Source organism: Megascapheus bottae, chromosome 3 (assembly GCF_031878675.1).
Source record: "Megascapheus bottae isolate mThoBot1 chromosome 3, mThoBot2.hap1, whole genome shotgun sequence".
Lineage (NCBI taxonomy): Eukaryota > Metazoa > Chordata > Mammalia > Rodentia > Geomyidae > Megascapheus > Megascapheus bottae.
Window position 1 is genome coordinate 36,126,485 of NC_143511.1, and position 16,836 is coordinate 36,143,320.

At 40.4% G+C, this 16,836-nt stretch overlaps 1 protein-coding gene across 1 annotated transcript in view; it reads right to left on the minus strand.

The window, feature by feature from the left end:
- Positions 1-16,836, minus strand: part of Fam120a (family with sequence similarity 120 member A) — a 99,775-nt gene that overhangs the window by 20,583 nt on the left and 62,356 nt on the right. The window contains exons 11-12 of the mRNA XM_090329900.1: positions 5,976-6,225; positions 770-884 (exon numbers count right to left, since the gene is read on the minus strand). Of these exons, the coding sequence (XP_090186026.1) occupies positions 770-884; positions 5,976-6,225 (365 nt within the window). The remainder of the gene's footprint in view (positions 1-769; positions 885-5,975; positions 6,226-16,836) is intronic.

Below are 16,836 nucleotides of genomic sequence, written 5' to 3' on the forward strand. Positions count from 1 at the left end.
TATGTTATTGATGGCAAAGAAAAAACAAAACCCTGTACATTAAAAAGAAAAGGCAGATCTATGAATTTAGCTAACTTTGAAAAGTCTTGAACTAACATTTAATATAGACATTAGAAAGCAATTATAATCATGTGAATATATCAACTAATAAAGGTATACTGAAAAGATATATACACTAAAAATTGGGTGACAACTTACAGAACATAAAAATTGTCAAAACAAAGAACAAAAGAAACCACTAGAAGGCAAAATTAAAAGGAATATGATGATTAATGCGGACTCAAACATGTGTTGGGATGATAGTGTAACACCGTTCTTCAAGTGCTTTTTTTCTTTCTTTATAAAGGGATTTTACAATATTTGAAGGGCAAAGAATATTTTTTAAAAGAAAACTAAAGTTGTAGCTAGGAACAATGAAATGAAATAAGAAAAAGAATCCTGGCTAGATGTCAGAAAATACTTAAGATCAAGCCCTATTAGGGCCTGGAATCCCCTCCTAAAATAAAAAAAGAGAAGTTTACTTCTTGATGTGAAAAACAAGAATAAACATCCATTAGTGGTAAACAAGGGAAAAGTGGCATTGATTGTCGGGGATGGCAAATTTATAACTAGACAGGAATGGCCCCTTTGCCCTGAGGGCTCTCAACTCACATCAAATTAGTATCATTAGTTCAGTGCACTGAGCAATTCTACCTGATGTAAGTTAGCTTTGTTACACCGAGATCCAAAGCAAGACTTCCCAATACAATGAAACAGGTTGATAAGTTACCTTGAGCTCTTGTAGCTGGTCGGGCTCATAGAGTTTGGGGGACAGCGCCTGAGCCAGGAAGGCATCCAGTTCTTGACGCCGAAGAATGCGAGCTCCTGGCCACTGTACCATGTACCTGAGGAGGGAAAGAAAGGATTAAAATGGAATGCCTGGCCGTCTGTTCTAAGGATGAACCTAGCAGGAGAATCTAAATACTAGAAATGCCTGGAGCTGAGAAGATACTAAGGCTTCCCCCCCCCCATTCTCCCCTATTTTCCTATTTTCATGTGAGGTGAATAAAAATATAATCATTATGTGAGCTTACCAGAATGCTTTAGAATAATTAAAATCAACATGCTAAGCTGTGTACCCTATAAACTAGCTAGGTGGTTAATAATCTTTTTCAATTTTATTCAGGTGAAATATTTTCTAGCATAATCTCTCTCCTGGATCACAAAAGATTAAAGGTCATAATTAAGAAAGATGAAGAACAGCAAGTGAAGAGCTTTCCTGAAACAATTCAACCATGGGGAAGGGCAAGAGAGGTCCACAGAAGAGAAGAGAGTTTAGGGACTACAACACACAGTCTCTACAGCTGCAGCCTTCAAATGAGATGCATTCTAGTATGGGCAGTCAAAAGGAAACCAACTTCCAAATCTTCAACTTCCACTAGAAAAACTCTGTCAAGGGTCTCAGGCTGCCCTTTTCTGTACCACTACTGTGTGCCAGCTTGGCTCACTCCACAGGGCACCAATAATACTGATGTATGCTAACTCAAAAATAAAAATAAAGAAATATTTGCAATGACAAAAACTGCATCCTTTGCAATTGACTGAATACCGTAAGTCAATGCACTAGCCTTTCTGAATTTTTGTTAGATCTGGATAAAGAAACAAGGATGGAGAACACCCCTACTGTTGAAAATTCACTGGGCAAGAGAATATGCTCAGTACCCAATGCTCTTTTTCAGAAAGTATATTTGTGTTTAGGCTCCTTTATTTTTTCTCTATTACAAAATTTACTACTGTTAAGTAATATTGAAATTCTTTACCATGTTCACCCTGGTGGGATTAGCACAGTCATGCAGTCATGCAGCCCCACCAGCCTTATCAACAGGGTGTCTTTTATCTTCCAAAACTGTAACCTCAATCCATGAACACTAATTCTCTGCAACAGGCTCCTTTTGCATTTTTGAATCAGAAAAAGATGGTCTTGGCCACAGGCCCAGATTTTTCCTGTTTTCCTGGCAGCAGAGATACTCAAAACTCAACATAGCTGCAGGAACACATGGCCTACTTGTTTGGAATGGCTGTTTCCTCCATTTGCCTTTCTACACCAAAGTTACCATTTGCTTTTTTTTTTAGATACAGGCAGTAAGAGAATGAGCATACACACACGTGTGGGTTAGACACTAAACCCCACGGACAGTAAGAACAGCAGCAGCTCACTCTTGGTAAATCATTTATTTGGGCTATCCTTATTTGCACATTTAGATGTTTTGCACTGCCAAATCTTCCTAGAGAACTTTTGAAAAATTTTTCTTTCTAAGCAGAGTAAAACCAAATGCTTGAAAGTTTACTTGGGAGGAAAGTTAACCTTTTACTTTCATACTATGAAAGGTAATGGTTATCTACAATGTTCTAGAGATCTCCACATTGTTCTTTCACTGTTTTAGACTAGCATGGAAGCTGGAAAATGCGTCTCCAAGGGCAGAGAAACAGCATCTGGGCAGCATGGGCCCTGGTGTGTCATGAACAGGGCACTCTGAACTTACCCTTGAGGAGGGCATTAACTGAAGTCTTTCTAGGACTTACTTAGTCTTATCTGCTAGTCTGAAGTCTATTTGTGTTGTGTGTCCCACCTTCAGCTTCATCGCATGCTACCTTCTGCTCTGATTCCCTTCTTCCTAATTTCTGCTAGTGAGAGTTCCAGATACTGAAATGACTTTTGTCCTATCTATCTCAATTGTGGCCATAAGGCAACATTTGACAACGCAGAAATACTCAAGAGGACCCTACTAAGAGGTCAAGATTTATAATATCAATAAAAACCAAACCTGTCTTCAGGTACAAGGGATCATCACCCGGGCTGGGAGTTAGGCCTAGTGGTAGAGTGCTTATATAGCACGCACGAAGACCTGGATTTGATTCCACAGTATACATACATGGAAAAAGCCGGAAGTAGTGCTGTGACTCAAGGGATAGAGTGCTAACCTTGAGGAAGGCCCAAGGACAGTGCTCAGGCCCTGAGTTCAAGACCCAGGACTGGCAAAAAATAAAAAAATTAAAAATAAGATTATTATCCCAACATTGTGCCTGAATGCACCCACTAAATCTAATCATGAAGAAATAACTGTCAAATCTAAACAAAGAAAAACCTAAATGGGCATAAAAGCTATACCAGAGGCTATCTGCCTATGTTTGTAAACAGTGTTTACTACAACTTATTCTTTTTTTTTTTGGTGGGTCATGGAGCTTGAATTCAGCCTGGGTGCTGTCCCTGAGCTCTTTAGCTCCAGGCTACCGCCCTACCCTTGAGCCAAGGCCCACTTCCCTTTGCTAGAGGTTAATTGGAGATAAGAGTCTCTGGTCCTTTTGTGCCCAGGCTGGCTTTGAACCTTGATCCTCAGATCTCAGTCTCCTGAATAGTTAGGATTACAGCCATGAGCCACAGTGTCCGGCAACTATAGCACGTTCTTGCCTGTTCATTGTGCCTTGCCTAGTCTCCTCCTTTGAACAGCGATGAGAAGAGGCTTACAGTGAAGCTGTTGGACCCTAGGGGAGAGACAAGTACACAGAAACAGAAGCGGGAGGAGTTGTGCCCCCCATCTATGTTTTTCTAAGCTGGCACTAGTCACATCTGGGACTGAAAGAATAAAAGGTCAAGACACACAATAGAAGCCAGGACTGCCACAGCAAGGAGCAGAAACTTGACCATGAAGAATGTGGCATGATGAAAAAAAATGGACATCACACTCATCCATGACTAATACTTTGGCCCTGTACTGTTCAGGTATACCCTCAGACTATATCCTCACTTAGTTCTAGGACACTCTGCATTAGATCAAGTGTTACATGACATCTCATACTTCGAAGAAAGGAAACAAGTGATCAGATTCACTTGTTTACTTGGTCTCAAATCACCTGAAGTCTCCATCTTAAATTTTTGACTAATAGATGATTTGGTAAATAAAAATATGTCCTTAACCAGTCAACTGAATTGTCCTTAATCAGAAGAGACCAGAAAACTTAAAAAAGTGTAGTACTATAAAGTTAATGAATTAAGCATACTATGCTCTAGCTGAGCAACCTTTATTCAGGTAAGTTATATTAACCAAGTAAATGGTCTTAATGTTCATGATCTTAAAGCCCTTTCCTTTCTCAAGCCAGAGAGGTGGGACCCATGGAAGGGGTGTGAGTGGAGCCAGCTGGGACTTCAAGACTTCTAGACAGAGGGTAAGTCAACTTCTAAAAGGAGCACAGCTCCATGCTACACAGGAAACTTGAAGAAAGGGGCCAGGAAGGGGTACCAAAGTGAATTCACTGTTTTTACTGGGATAGAAATACACAGGAGGCTGTTGTCATGTGGATCCATAAATACAGCTGGAGGGACAGAGAATAAGGAATCACTAAAGAAACTAGTTTTCAAATGTTACCCCCTACTTGAAGTGGACCCATGGGGGTCTGAAGAACTGGAGACCTTGGAGCTAAGGGCAAAAAACAGGCTATGAATGAAGAGTACAGAGATTCAAAGAGGTGCTCAGAGAATAACAGTAGTTAGAAATGGTGGATACTAGGATACCACAACATTAAGGCATGTCAAAATAAATGAGTGAAAGACTCCTGGAGAAAGTGCACACTGACACAGGTATGTGGATGGCTGGATAGGAGAGATGTTTCAAAGCACTTCTTCATGTAGAAGCTACAGGATTCTACCAAGCCTTCAAGGTGCAAATCCTGACCAACAAGAGAGACCAAACTGTGTGCCCCCAAGGTGGGACATCATTTTTGAAAACAGAGAGGGCCTAGAGTGGGTCTCTTATCACAGAAAACACTGCTGGGAAAACTAAGAAATGAGCCTGAGGTGCCAGGAACTGAAGGACCTATGTAGTTGATTTTGATAATCACATGGTGATTCAGTAAGAATTTTTACCGTTTTCTCTTAGAAAACTACACTTAAGTATGCAACTAAAAATAATTTTCTGAAGTTTTTTTATAATGTACTTGCAACTTTGATTCTTTCAAAACGATCCAACCTCTAAAACTTAGTGAACATCTGATATATCTACAAATTCAAATGAACCTTACATGACACAGTCATCCATCACTACATGAGAGCCCAGGAGAGAGGCCATAGGGGCATATCAGCCTGGGCTCGAACATCTGCTTCAGGGAGCCAGGCTGTTCCATGCAGAGATGGCTGGCACCAAAGGAGATGCACCCTAAGCATCTTGGAAAGCTAGAAAGTAAGGAAGTGCTCCAAACTGAAGGATGGTCTATGTCCCAGGGCCAACCCAAGAGAAGTCCTGAGACCAGAGCCAGGACAAAGTGATCAAGAAAGTACATAATACGGGGGGGGGGGGGAGGGGGAATGGGTACCAAGACATGTGAAAGGGTATCAATGTATGTGAATTAATGCACCTTCTATCTGGCAAATATCATGTAACCCTTTTACTAATAAAAAAAAAAAAAGTACATAATACATGCTGGATCATAGCCATCATAGCCCAGAACCAGGTGATTGTAAAATATAACCATGTTCACATGGACTAAATAAAGGGAGAAGAAAATACAAAGTTTCCCCACAAAAGAATGCACATAGAAGGCCAGGAGTTTGTCCTAGTGGTAGAGTGCCTGCACAGCATGCATGAAGACCCGGGTTCGATTCCTTGGTACCACATACACAGGAAAAGGGTGGAATTGGTGCTGATGCTCAAGTGGTAGAGCTCTAAACTTGAGAAAGGCCAAGGACTGGCCAAAAAAAAAAAAGAAGAATGCACATAGAATATAGTTTCCTATAATCAACTACCAAATTATTTCATATTCAAATAAACTTTTAAAATAATATAGTATTTATAGGCTATACATATTTAATAAATATGCCTTTCTACAAACACACTCTGTACTATAAATTATTTAATGCATTTACATAGCTTACATTCCTAGAATATTATATATTCAATATACCATGATTAGTTGCCCTTTTCCCTTACTACCCTGGCACGTACCGTAGGACGCAGCAGAGCACCATGAGGTGAGTGGGCACGTTGGCAGGGTTGAGCATGGCTGGGGTGTCAGACCTCATGCAGGCCAGAAAGGCCCTCATCCTACGATTCTTGTCCTCCACTGCCTTGCCCAACCAAAGCCTCTTCAGATTGGGGCAGGTCCACTCCCGGAAGGCGAGGGCTTCCACCAGTTCTGGGGTCTGAGGAGACTTCCCCTTGTAAGCTGCCCATTCCTTAATGATCACTGGTGAAACTGTGTAAGGGGGAGGGGAGGAAAGATACTTAGTAAGGTTCACTCACCATCTCCATTCCACTCTGCAAAATAAAAACACAAAACAATTGTGCTCTATAGCAACCAGTCAGAAGATTTGGCCTTGTAGATAACTTTAGTAAGCTATCACCCACGAAGCCCTCAGGATTTTTTTTTCCCTCTTATATTCCTTGAAATTCATTGTTTATTCTGATTTTTAGTTAGGACACATAAATTTCTTCTCAGTTAGAGCATGATTTTTTTTTTTTTTTAACCAGTCCTGGGCTTGAGCTCAGGGCCTGAGAACTGTCCTTGGACTTTCTCAAGGCTAGAGCTCTACCACTTGAGCCTCAGCACCATTTCCGACTTTTTTCTATGTATGTGGTACCAAGGGATTGAACCTGGGTCTTCATGCATGCTAGGCAAGCACTCTACCACTAGGCCAAACTCCCAGTTCTAGATCATGATTTTTATACTGAATGCAGAATTCAAAAATAACAGTTTTAGTGCTAACAATTGGTATAATTCACAGAAGTATATAATTATCTGTTTACTTCAACAGGGAAATCCAAATTACATAGTGCACATCTTTTCTATAAAAATACTTTGATAAAGTAAGAATTAAGAAATATTTGCATTTGATAGTAACTTAAGGACTTGCTACTTGAATAACAGTGAACTCTAAAGACTAGTCACAAGGATCAAGTAGAAGCAGTATGCTGAGTTTTGAATCCCAGATGATGCCTGCACAAAATAATTATATTCAGCAAAACTTAAGACAGAATGCAGGATCCTCCAAATTTCACTTCAAAAAAAGAAAGAAAGAAAAAAGCAAAGCAAGACAGTCAAGGTCCATATACTACAAAACAATGGTCTATTATCCACAGTGTTCAGTCACTAGAGTCACTTAATTCTTACAAATACAGAGTTATGCATACCCCCCCGACACACCAGTTTTCAAATAAATTAAAGGAAATCTGAGGACATACAATGATGACAGTCTATGGTTCAAACTAATATGTTTAAATTTCTCATCAACTGCACTCAGATGACAATTTGGTGGGAAAATATGAGTGTGCATTTCAGAAGTACAAATAGTTCACTCTGGCTCAGTAAACACCAGAAGCAGAGAGGGACTCAAATGCTCTGTGCCCAGTGTAAGCCCAAACCACCACTGCTCGATACCAGATCCTCAGCAGCATGGCTGCTCCAGGACAGAGAGAGGGTGGAAACCAGGATGGACCCCTGGATTTGAATTTGATCTTCAGCACATTAATTCTAATCAAGTAACATTAATCCCCAGGGTTTATTTTCTCTAATGTAATGCCTCTAGCCACAGAGAAAATTCAGAATACCCCAAAACCATGACAAAATTACTTGGATAAGTCTGTGTGGAGCTGGTCTCCAGTTTTGCTCCAAGACTCAATACGGTTAGGTGATGCAATCAATGACCTCTTGAACCATTACGGAACAGCAAGGAGTCAGGTATTGGAGTATACAGTTATCAGCAATAGGAAAACAAAACAAAACAAAACCATATAAACACATTTCAACCCCAACAAGTGCGGTAGCAGCATCACATACAGGAACATCAAAGGCCCCATCCACAAGTTCTGACAGTCACTGAAAATTTTTTCTTTTACAAAAAGGTATAAACTGTCATTAGGAAAATTCTTTGCATTTACACTTTACTAACTTAGATGTAAAGGTTAGCACCTTTAAGGGATATTTAATGTTAAGTCAAAATGCTTATTTGAAAGTTCATCAACTAAAAGCAAAAAATATACATGTATATAGACACATATGCTTATTTACTTTTATTCAATATTTTTAGGTGTCAAATAGAAAACCAATAAAACTCTCCATCACCAGACCCTGTCCTTGGACGCACAATCTAAGGCACCCCCCTATCCCCCACCTGGTTCCCATTGAGCTACAGCACAGCTCAACTTAGAAGCTTCCCCAGCAGCAGCAGCAGAATCTATGGAATAGTCATCATCACCCGAGCAGCCATCCTGGGAGCCCACACCTCTCCCTATCTCCCTCCAGCAGCCACAACAAACACTGTCTGATCCTACAAGGAGAAAGCAGGCCAAAGCTTCAGAACAAGATGCAGGTGCATCTCATTCCTAATGTACGGCTACCCACAGACACAAAGAACTCCCCAGAATAGACTGTTCCAAAGAGAACAGATTATATGTGCTAAGAATTCCTTTTGGGTTTTCTCAAAAAGCAGCATTATTAAAAAACCAGGCATTATTATGAAATACATATTTACCTTCAAATTTTCTTTCCCTTTGTTTGGACTTCTTTCCCTGAGTTTGTGGCTTCATTTTTTTTTCTCCCCGCCCAGTCATGGGGCTTGAACTCTGGGCCTGGGTGCTGTCCCTGTGAGCTCTTCAGCTCAAGGCTACTACCCTACCTCTTGAGCCCCAGCCCCACTTGTTTTTCTAGTGGTTAATGGAGGTAAGAGTATCACGAACTTTAGTGCCTTGACTGGCTTTGAACCTCGATCCTCAGATCTCAGCCTCCCGAGTAGCTAGGATTATAGGCGTGAGCAACTCTGCCCAGCTGTTGCTTCATTCTTAGTAATAATAGCTACTTATTTAGTTATTTGAAACAGGGTCTTGCTAAGTTTTTTTACAGGCATAAACCAGTCTCCAGTTAATCATTTTATTATGTTTTCTTCTTCATTCTAGGTGATGTAGAACTATTGGTCCTACCTACCAAGCACTTTCACAAACATTGACTCCACCTTTAGGGCCCTGCCAACTCACTGGCCTGGGTCTGAGGACTAGCAGTAGCCTGAAATGGCCTCAGCTAATGCTTTAACTCAGATTTATAATAGGCTCCAGAAGGCACACAGAGTACCAAGCAAGACCTCAGAAATAGAAGGGTCAAGAAAGAAGTCATGCCCTCCTCCACAGTGCTAAGCATTTTCACTGTCCATTTGTAATATTCAAAAGGAACATAGTGTAAATCTAACAGGAGGAATGAACTCAAAGCTGGATCACAACACAAAAGTGCTCTACAGTTGCTTTATTTTAACAAAATGCTCAACTGTTTTTAAACACTAATATCTAGGAAACTTTGACTATATCACCACTCAACAAGTGTGAAACCTTTGGCAATCATTTAACAAGTATTTTAGTGGCTACTGTGTGCCAGGTCAAGTTAGGATAAGGGAGGCAACTTATCAGTTAGCTGAGTTAGGGTCTCTTTAAAAGGTTCCAGACTTGGTCCACTTTCAAAGACTAAAACAAATTGCTAAAAATTTTCCTGTGCAACAGAATCCTGATAATTAGACCTAAAAAGCACCTGGCTCTCCTTGCCATGTAGGCAAACTCTAAAATCATAGTTCATACTATTTCTGTTACTATTATTATAATTTTATATTACTAACAAAAATTAATTTAAAACAATATTTATAGATAAAAGAATTATAAAAGGTATCTAGTTTTTGAGTTGACAGTCTTTAGGGTGTTGGGAATTGAGAAAAGGAAAGAAAGGCTCAGCCTTGATTTAAGTGAAAATGGTTAAGGAGTAGCTGAGAACCTTCCTGTTCTCTGCTTGTTCTTCCCGCTAACAGCTAACAATGAGTAATGTAGGGTTTTGTTTTTGCATAAACCTCTGGGTATGTAAATCTGCCCACAAGGATGCCAGTCAGAATAATACCCTGGGAAAAGCATAGCTGTGTCCATGATCCTGTGCAGTAAGCACTGCAGAAAGTCCTGGCCACACTGCATTTTCCAAACTCGAGAGTGGGAGTGCTTAGGTGCAACAAGCTAAGTATCTAGAACAAATCTATGTATTAACTATTTATCTTGTCTTTTCTATTACTAGGAAAATCACTGTTTCAGGAAGAAACTCATTTCTAAAAGCATGAATTCAGTCTCTTTATTCTACCCTAAGCTCAATTTTCATCCTGGCACAAACAATTCCACAGCCCTGGCTTCCTATGTGATTGGAAGCTACATTTCTAACGCTTTGTTTCTTTATAAATATGGTTCCCTTCACCCCTAAATGCAATTTGTGGTCATTAAACCCAATGTTTCCTATTAGATCTTAATCATCTTCCTCAGTTTCCTGAGTTACTGGGTTTACATACACATAACCACCATGATTGGTTTCTGGCTTGAATTTAAAAAAATATATACATATACATATATATATTTGAATATCCAAAATTAAAAACCTGACATTTGACATTGACAGCATCTTGGAAATACAAATATTAACTACATAGACATAAATCTATGATGGGATATATATTCTATACACATAATGTATATAGATCAATATGTATCTATGACATATAAACTCTCAGCTTAATTTTAATTTTGTTCTTAAATTTATGTGCCAGCGACTGCAAATAGAGATTCCATTCATGAACACCTTTTAAACTTGACATTTGAAATATGATGTAAAAAAATCAGTGTTAATAAAATCTTTTAATAAAAAAACCCCTGACATTTGAAATGGCAGAAATATAGAACTCTTTGAGCACTGATATGACAACCCCAATAGTTTCAGAGATAGAGATACAGCAAGGTGCTTGCTTAGAATGTGCTAGGTCCTGGGGTTGATCCTCAAGCAAATCTCACATACATACACAGAGTCAGATTTTGAGTTTTCAATTAAAACACTTTCAATCCCATGCATTGTAAGTAAAGGATAATCAGCCTATATAGGAAAATACACGTACCAGTTCTTGGGTTTGAACTCCTGGGTGCTACCCTAGAGGTTTTTCACTCAGGCTAGTACTCTACCACTTGAGCCACAACTCTACTTCTGAGATGGTTTTTGTCTGTTTGTTTGTTTGGTTAATTGGAGATAAAGGATCTCTCAGACTTTCCTTCTATGACTGGCTTCAAATCACATTCCTAGCTACTCAGGAGACAGAACTGAGTACTGTGGTTCATGGCTAGCCTAGGCAGGAAAGTCCATGAGAGATTCTTTGGTGTAGTTTGGTTTTTTTTTTTGGAGGGGGGGGGGCGGTATTTGGGTTATCAGTCATGGGGCCTGAACTAGGGTCCTGGGCCCTGACCCTGAGCTATTATGCTCAAGACTAGAGCTCTACCACTTTAAGCCATAGTACCACATCTGGTTTTCTGGTAATTAACAGGAGGTTCATGGACTTTCCTGTCTGGGCTGGCTTTGAACTGTGATTCTTTGATCTCAGCCTCCAGAGTAGCTAAGATTCTAGGCATGAGACACCAGTGCCTGGCCCATGAGACTCTTATATCCAATTAACTATTAAAAGGGCAAAAGTTGAGCTGTGGCTCAAGTAGTTAGTGTTAGCCACACCCTGATTTTTCAAGCCCAAGGACAGAAGAATGGAGGAAGGGATGGAGGGAGGGAAGAAAAGAAAAACAAGCACTCTTAGTTTATAAATTTGCTTGGCATTTCCATAAACTTACCTAGTATCTCTTTATTGGGGGAAGAGGGGGGTTAGTGGCTAGAGACCACACCAAGAGCTTGTTTATGTATGTTAGGTAAGTGTTTTAAGACTATCATTGGGTTACAGCACTAAGCCTTCAGTCTTCCATCTATATATATATATATATTTTTTTTTGCCAGTCCTGGGCTTGAGCTCAGGGCCTGAGCACTGTCCTTGGACTTTCTCAAGGCTAGAGCTCTACCACTTGAGCCTCAGCACCAGTTCCAGCTTTTTTCTATGTATGTGGTAGCAAGGAATCGAACCCGGGTCTTCGTGCATGCTAGGCAAGCACTTTAACCACTAGGCCAAACTCCTGGCCCCTTCCATCTATATTTTATAATAGTACTTTTCATGTAAATTTTGAGGTACTGGAGAAGATTTGTTTTGGGAAACACAAAGCAAGAAAACAATAACTAATTTTATTAAGAGGATAATTTTTGGTTTGGTCTGAGATCAGCATCTGCTATATAGTGCAGGCTGGCCTCAAACCTGCAATCCTACTACAGGAGATTCCTGACGGTATGTGTTCCTATATCCAGCTTAATTGAATGATGCTAATTTTAAAGAGGTAATCAAGTCAAGGTAGCTCAAACCTACAATCCTAGCTACTTAGAAGGTGGAGTTTAAAGCCATCCTGGGCAAGACTATCTCAGTCAGTCATGGTGGCCCATGCCTATCATCCCAGGTATGTGGAAAACCCAATGGCTGGGTACAATGGCACATGTGGGAAAGCGTAAGTAGGAGGATGCTGGCCCAGGAGGCTAGATATAAAACAAAGCCACCTCAAAAATAATCAAGAGTCAGGTGCTTGCTGGTGGCTCACACCTACAGTCCTAGCTACTCAGGAGGCTAAGATCTGACAGTTGAAGTTTAGATGCAACCTGGGGAGACAAATCCTTTTTACATACTTTTTTCTTTTTTTGGCCTGGCCTGGGGCTTGAATTAAGGGCCTAAGCACTGTCCTTGAACATATTCTGCTCAAGGCTAGCACTCTGTCACTTGAGCCACAATGCAACTTTCTGCTTTTTTTTTCTGTGTATGTGGTACCAAGGAATTGAACCTAGGGGCTTCGTGCATGCTAGGCGAGCACTCTACAACTAGGCCACACTAACAGCCCCTTTAGATTCTTTTATCTCTAAATATTGGAGGGGGGAAGACACACACATGAAAGTGGAGTTGTAACTCAAGTGGCAGAGCAAACATGAACAAAAAGGCCAATTGAAAGCAGGAGGAACTGTGAATTCAATCCCATTGGAGCATAAGCAAAGAAACAAACAAGACACCAACAACATGTTTTGAATGTCCAACTGGAAGGGGGCAACTGGATGGAAGGGGAAATGCTGGGCAAATACTGTCATAATACCCAATGTACACATCTGAAAATGGAAGTGAGAAACTTGATATAACTTGTGGGCAAAAGGGCAGATAGGGGGAATGTTTGAAAGAGTAACTTTGATTAAGATGTACCATCATTCTTAACATATATGGACATTAAATTGTAACCTCCTCCTTTTACAACTATTTAAAGATAAAAAAAATAGAAAATTAAAATAAGGGACCTGAGAAGTAGCTCAAATGATAGAGTACCCCAATTCTGAAAACAAAACAACTATCTATTTAAGCTTTACAACTTAGTAGTTAAGCTGTAGAGAAGGGCAGCTAGCCCTCTTGTAGCCAAGGCTCCTCCTTTCAAAAGTTAGGCTTTGCTCTCTTGTCCCACATCAATACAGCTCCTCTTACTTGCCCTTGAAATGAACCAGAGATGACTGGGGATGGCTGAGAGGCACATAAGAGAGGAAAAGCCCCCGAATTTGCTCTCAGGGTCGGTCTCCTGAAGGAAAAGATAAGCAGGAAAACAGATGCACAAAACCATCTGCATCTAGGAAACTCCCCACAGCTTCTCCATTTCCACAGAATGAAACCTCAGAAGATGTGGCTTCAGAGACTGACTCCTACATGTAGGCTGCCTTCCCAGGACATTTTCTACGGTGTATGGCTCCTTTTCCATGCTCTAATGATATCAGGAGTGGTACAGGCAGGAGTGACCACAGGTTAAACTGAAGATGTTAACAAGACCGAAACTGAATCATTGTTCCATCATGTTAACCAAGTCCTCCTCTGAGACCATTAAAGGTGCTTCATTGCAGCACGGTTACTTTCCTGTCTCAGGGAATCCAGAAGTGGCAGCACTCTCCCCAAAACTACTAAAATGTACAACTAATTAACAGATATTTCAAGTAAGGAAATCTCATCAAGTACCTTAAGTGGAATTAGTATTCGGTTGGTTGACATTTAAGGAACAAGTTTACAGGGGAGACATTATTCTTTTTTTGGGGGGGGGGGTGTTATGGGGCTTAAACTCGGCCTGGGAGCTGTTCCTGAACTCTTCAGCTCAAGGTTTCCCTACCCCCCTACCCTTGAGCCAAGCTCCACTTTCCGTTTTCTAGAGGAGATAAAGAGTCTCAGGTCCTTTTGTGCCCAGGCTGGCTTTGAACCTTGATCCTCATTCAGAACTCAGCTTCCTGAGTAGCTAGGATTATAGGCATGAGCTACCATACCTGGCCAGGGGAGATATTTTTATGCACACCTGTTAATCAGCTCCCCATAAAAACATTACCCACCCAGGAAGGACAAATGGAATCATGCTATTTAGTATACCCTTATGTAAAAAATGAAATACGTAATTTGTGAATAGGGACAAGAGGAGGAAACTGGGGACAAGTGAAAGAAGGAACAAGTGACACTGGCTGAGAAGAACTGTACTCATTTACTTACAGAATTGTAATCCCTCTATACAACACCTTAAAACCCATAAAATTATACTGATTTTAAAGACTTACTTCATTTATAGTACTAGGATCTGTCCACATTTAAACAATTTCCATTCAGAAGTAATTTTTATTTGTTACAACACAATAATAATGTTTCTCCAAAAACTTAAAATTTTAGAGGCTTAATGAACTGTCTAGTCAAATGTCACCTGCATGTACTTTCTTTCCCACTTGAAGGCTTCATTTCTGCTTTGGTTCAGTCTACATGTAGCTAGCCAATATATCACTAAGCACCAGTATCGAACACTGACTAGCTCCCTTACCTCTAAGAAGTGAACAAAACACTTGAGCAGAACAGGATGTGATTTACTTAGCATTTTACTTACTGACCCTCCAAAGAACCTCAGAAATTACATATCCTCTTACACAGGAATATGAATTTTCTGACATACTAATCTACACATCCTCTCTCAATTCAACCAGAGCCATCTATCACCTTCATGTCACTCTTCCATATCTTTTAATTTTGCCAGTAATAACTCATCTAACAGTGTGACACACAATAGTGACAGGCAAGTTTTTAAAATTACTTCTGAACTTTTTTTTTTTTTGCCAGTCCTGGGCTTAAGCTCAGGGCCTGAGTACTGTCCTTGGATTTTTCTCAAGGCTAGAGTTCTACCACTTGAGCCTCCACACCACTTCCGGCTTTTTCTAAGTATGTAGTACCAAGGAATCGAACACGGGTCTTCGTGCATGCTAGGCAAGCACTCTAGCACTAGGCCAAACTCCCAGCCACTTCTGAACTTTTATTTACCATTTGCCACTTGACAAGTGGCAGCTCTTACTCTTATGTGTGGACAACTGGGCAGCACTGCCTTCTCTTAAACAATCTGAACATCTGCATCTCTAGTTCTTCTTGTCCTCACCAAGAATAGTGATTCTGGATAGTGATCCCTCTTCACCTAATTCTAGACATCAAATCTGTATTCACACTCTCCCTCTTATTCTCTTCTGGCATATTCATATCTTTCTTTCTGTTCAAAAGAATACTTCAACAACAGCCAAACTTTAATTTTCCATCCTTGTAAAGGAAGAAGCAAGGTGAGGAGAAGGCAGAGTGGAGATTGAAGAGAAGAGGACGAAGTGGAGAGGAAGAGAACACAAATCTTCCTCCCGAAGCCATGACATTCTCATTATCTCAGCTGTGTCTGAAGAGAAGATATTCAGAGCACCCTATCTCTCCCACCCTTTTTGCAGTGTTCTATATTCCTATCCTGCTCTATTAAGATTTCATGTTAAGATCAACAGCATACCCATCTGAGGCCTCATGTATCTGTTTAAGTCACCTCAGACTTTCCTTTCTTCCCTTCATGACTCATTTCTGTGACCTCTGACCCCAGTTAGAGCTGGCCTTATTGGAACATTCTTAGGGACTGGCAGGCATCTCAAAGGCTAAGTCCTTGCCAGTCCCAGTAATTCTTCTCCAGTGCTCTACATACATTGTTCTTCAGAGGACTTGTCCCTATTGTTCATAGGCCCTCGCCATACCCAGGCACAGGTCAGCCAGGCAGGTGGGCTGGCCACCTGAAGCAGAGCATGCGAGAACAAGAGTATTCTCATATCTCATATCGTCTCCAGTACACTATGATACAAAACATCCTGTACCCACAACTAAATGACATGGTACAGCTAATCACTGAAAACTCCTTGAAGAGTTTGCTATGCAAAGGTAACTGTCTTTGGAACACAGTTGCAAATAAATAAAAGGACACCTTCCACCGCAAAGCCAGTCTAGTGCTCCGAGGTAGAAAATGAAGAGACAAAACAGCCCCAACACTGAGGAACAGGCATTTTTAGCACTCAATTCAAAGCAGGCTCAAGAACTTCTGGGCAGAGAAAGGCCATGCCATTTTTTCACAAGCTAATGAATCTAACAATGTAAGGAAGGAATATACACAGGAAGCACGCTCTAGACCTTTGGGAAGAATGTGTGCTTGTAGCCATCAAAGACCCAGGAGGATAGAAGATGGGAGCTGTTAGGCAGGCATTACTTCTGTCAACTACAGTCACACAAGCAACTCAGCAGTAGCTGGCAACTTAACTATTTCCAGGGAAGCAGAAGTAGGAGAGATAAAGCCTTACTGATCACAACTTTGGCAATGCAAATAGAAAATTTAAGCATCTTTAGACCTTTGCTCAGAATCACAGTCAGGACTAATCATGAGCAATATGGGGCCTGCATTTACCATATAGTAGGACATCTGTAACTAAATACCCTTGCTTTAAAGAATGATCTAGTATTTGTAGTTCCCATAATTCATAATATCCTTATTTTAGGCTATATGATTCCAGAGTCTTTTTTGTGTTATTCCTAGTAAAAACAGTAACTTTTTTTGCAATTAT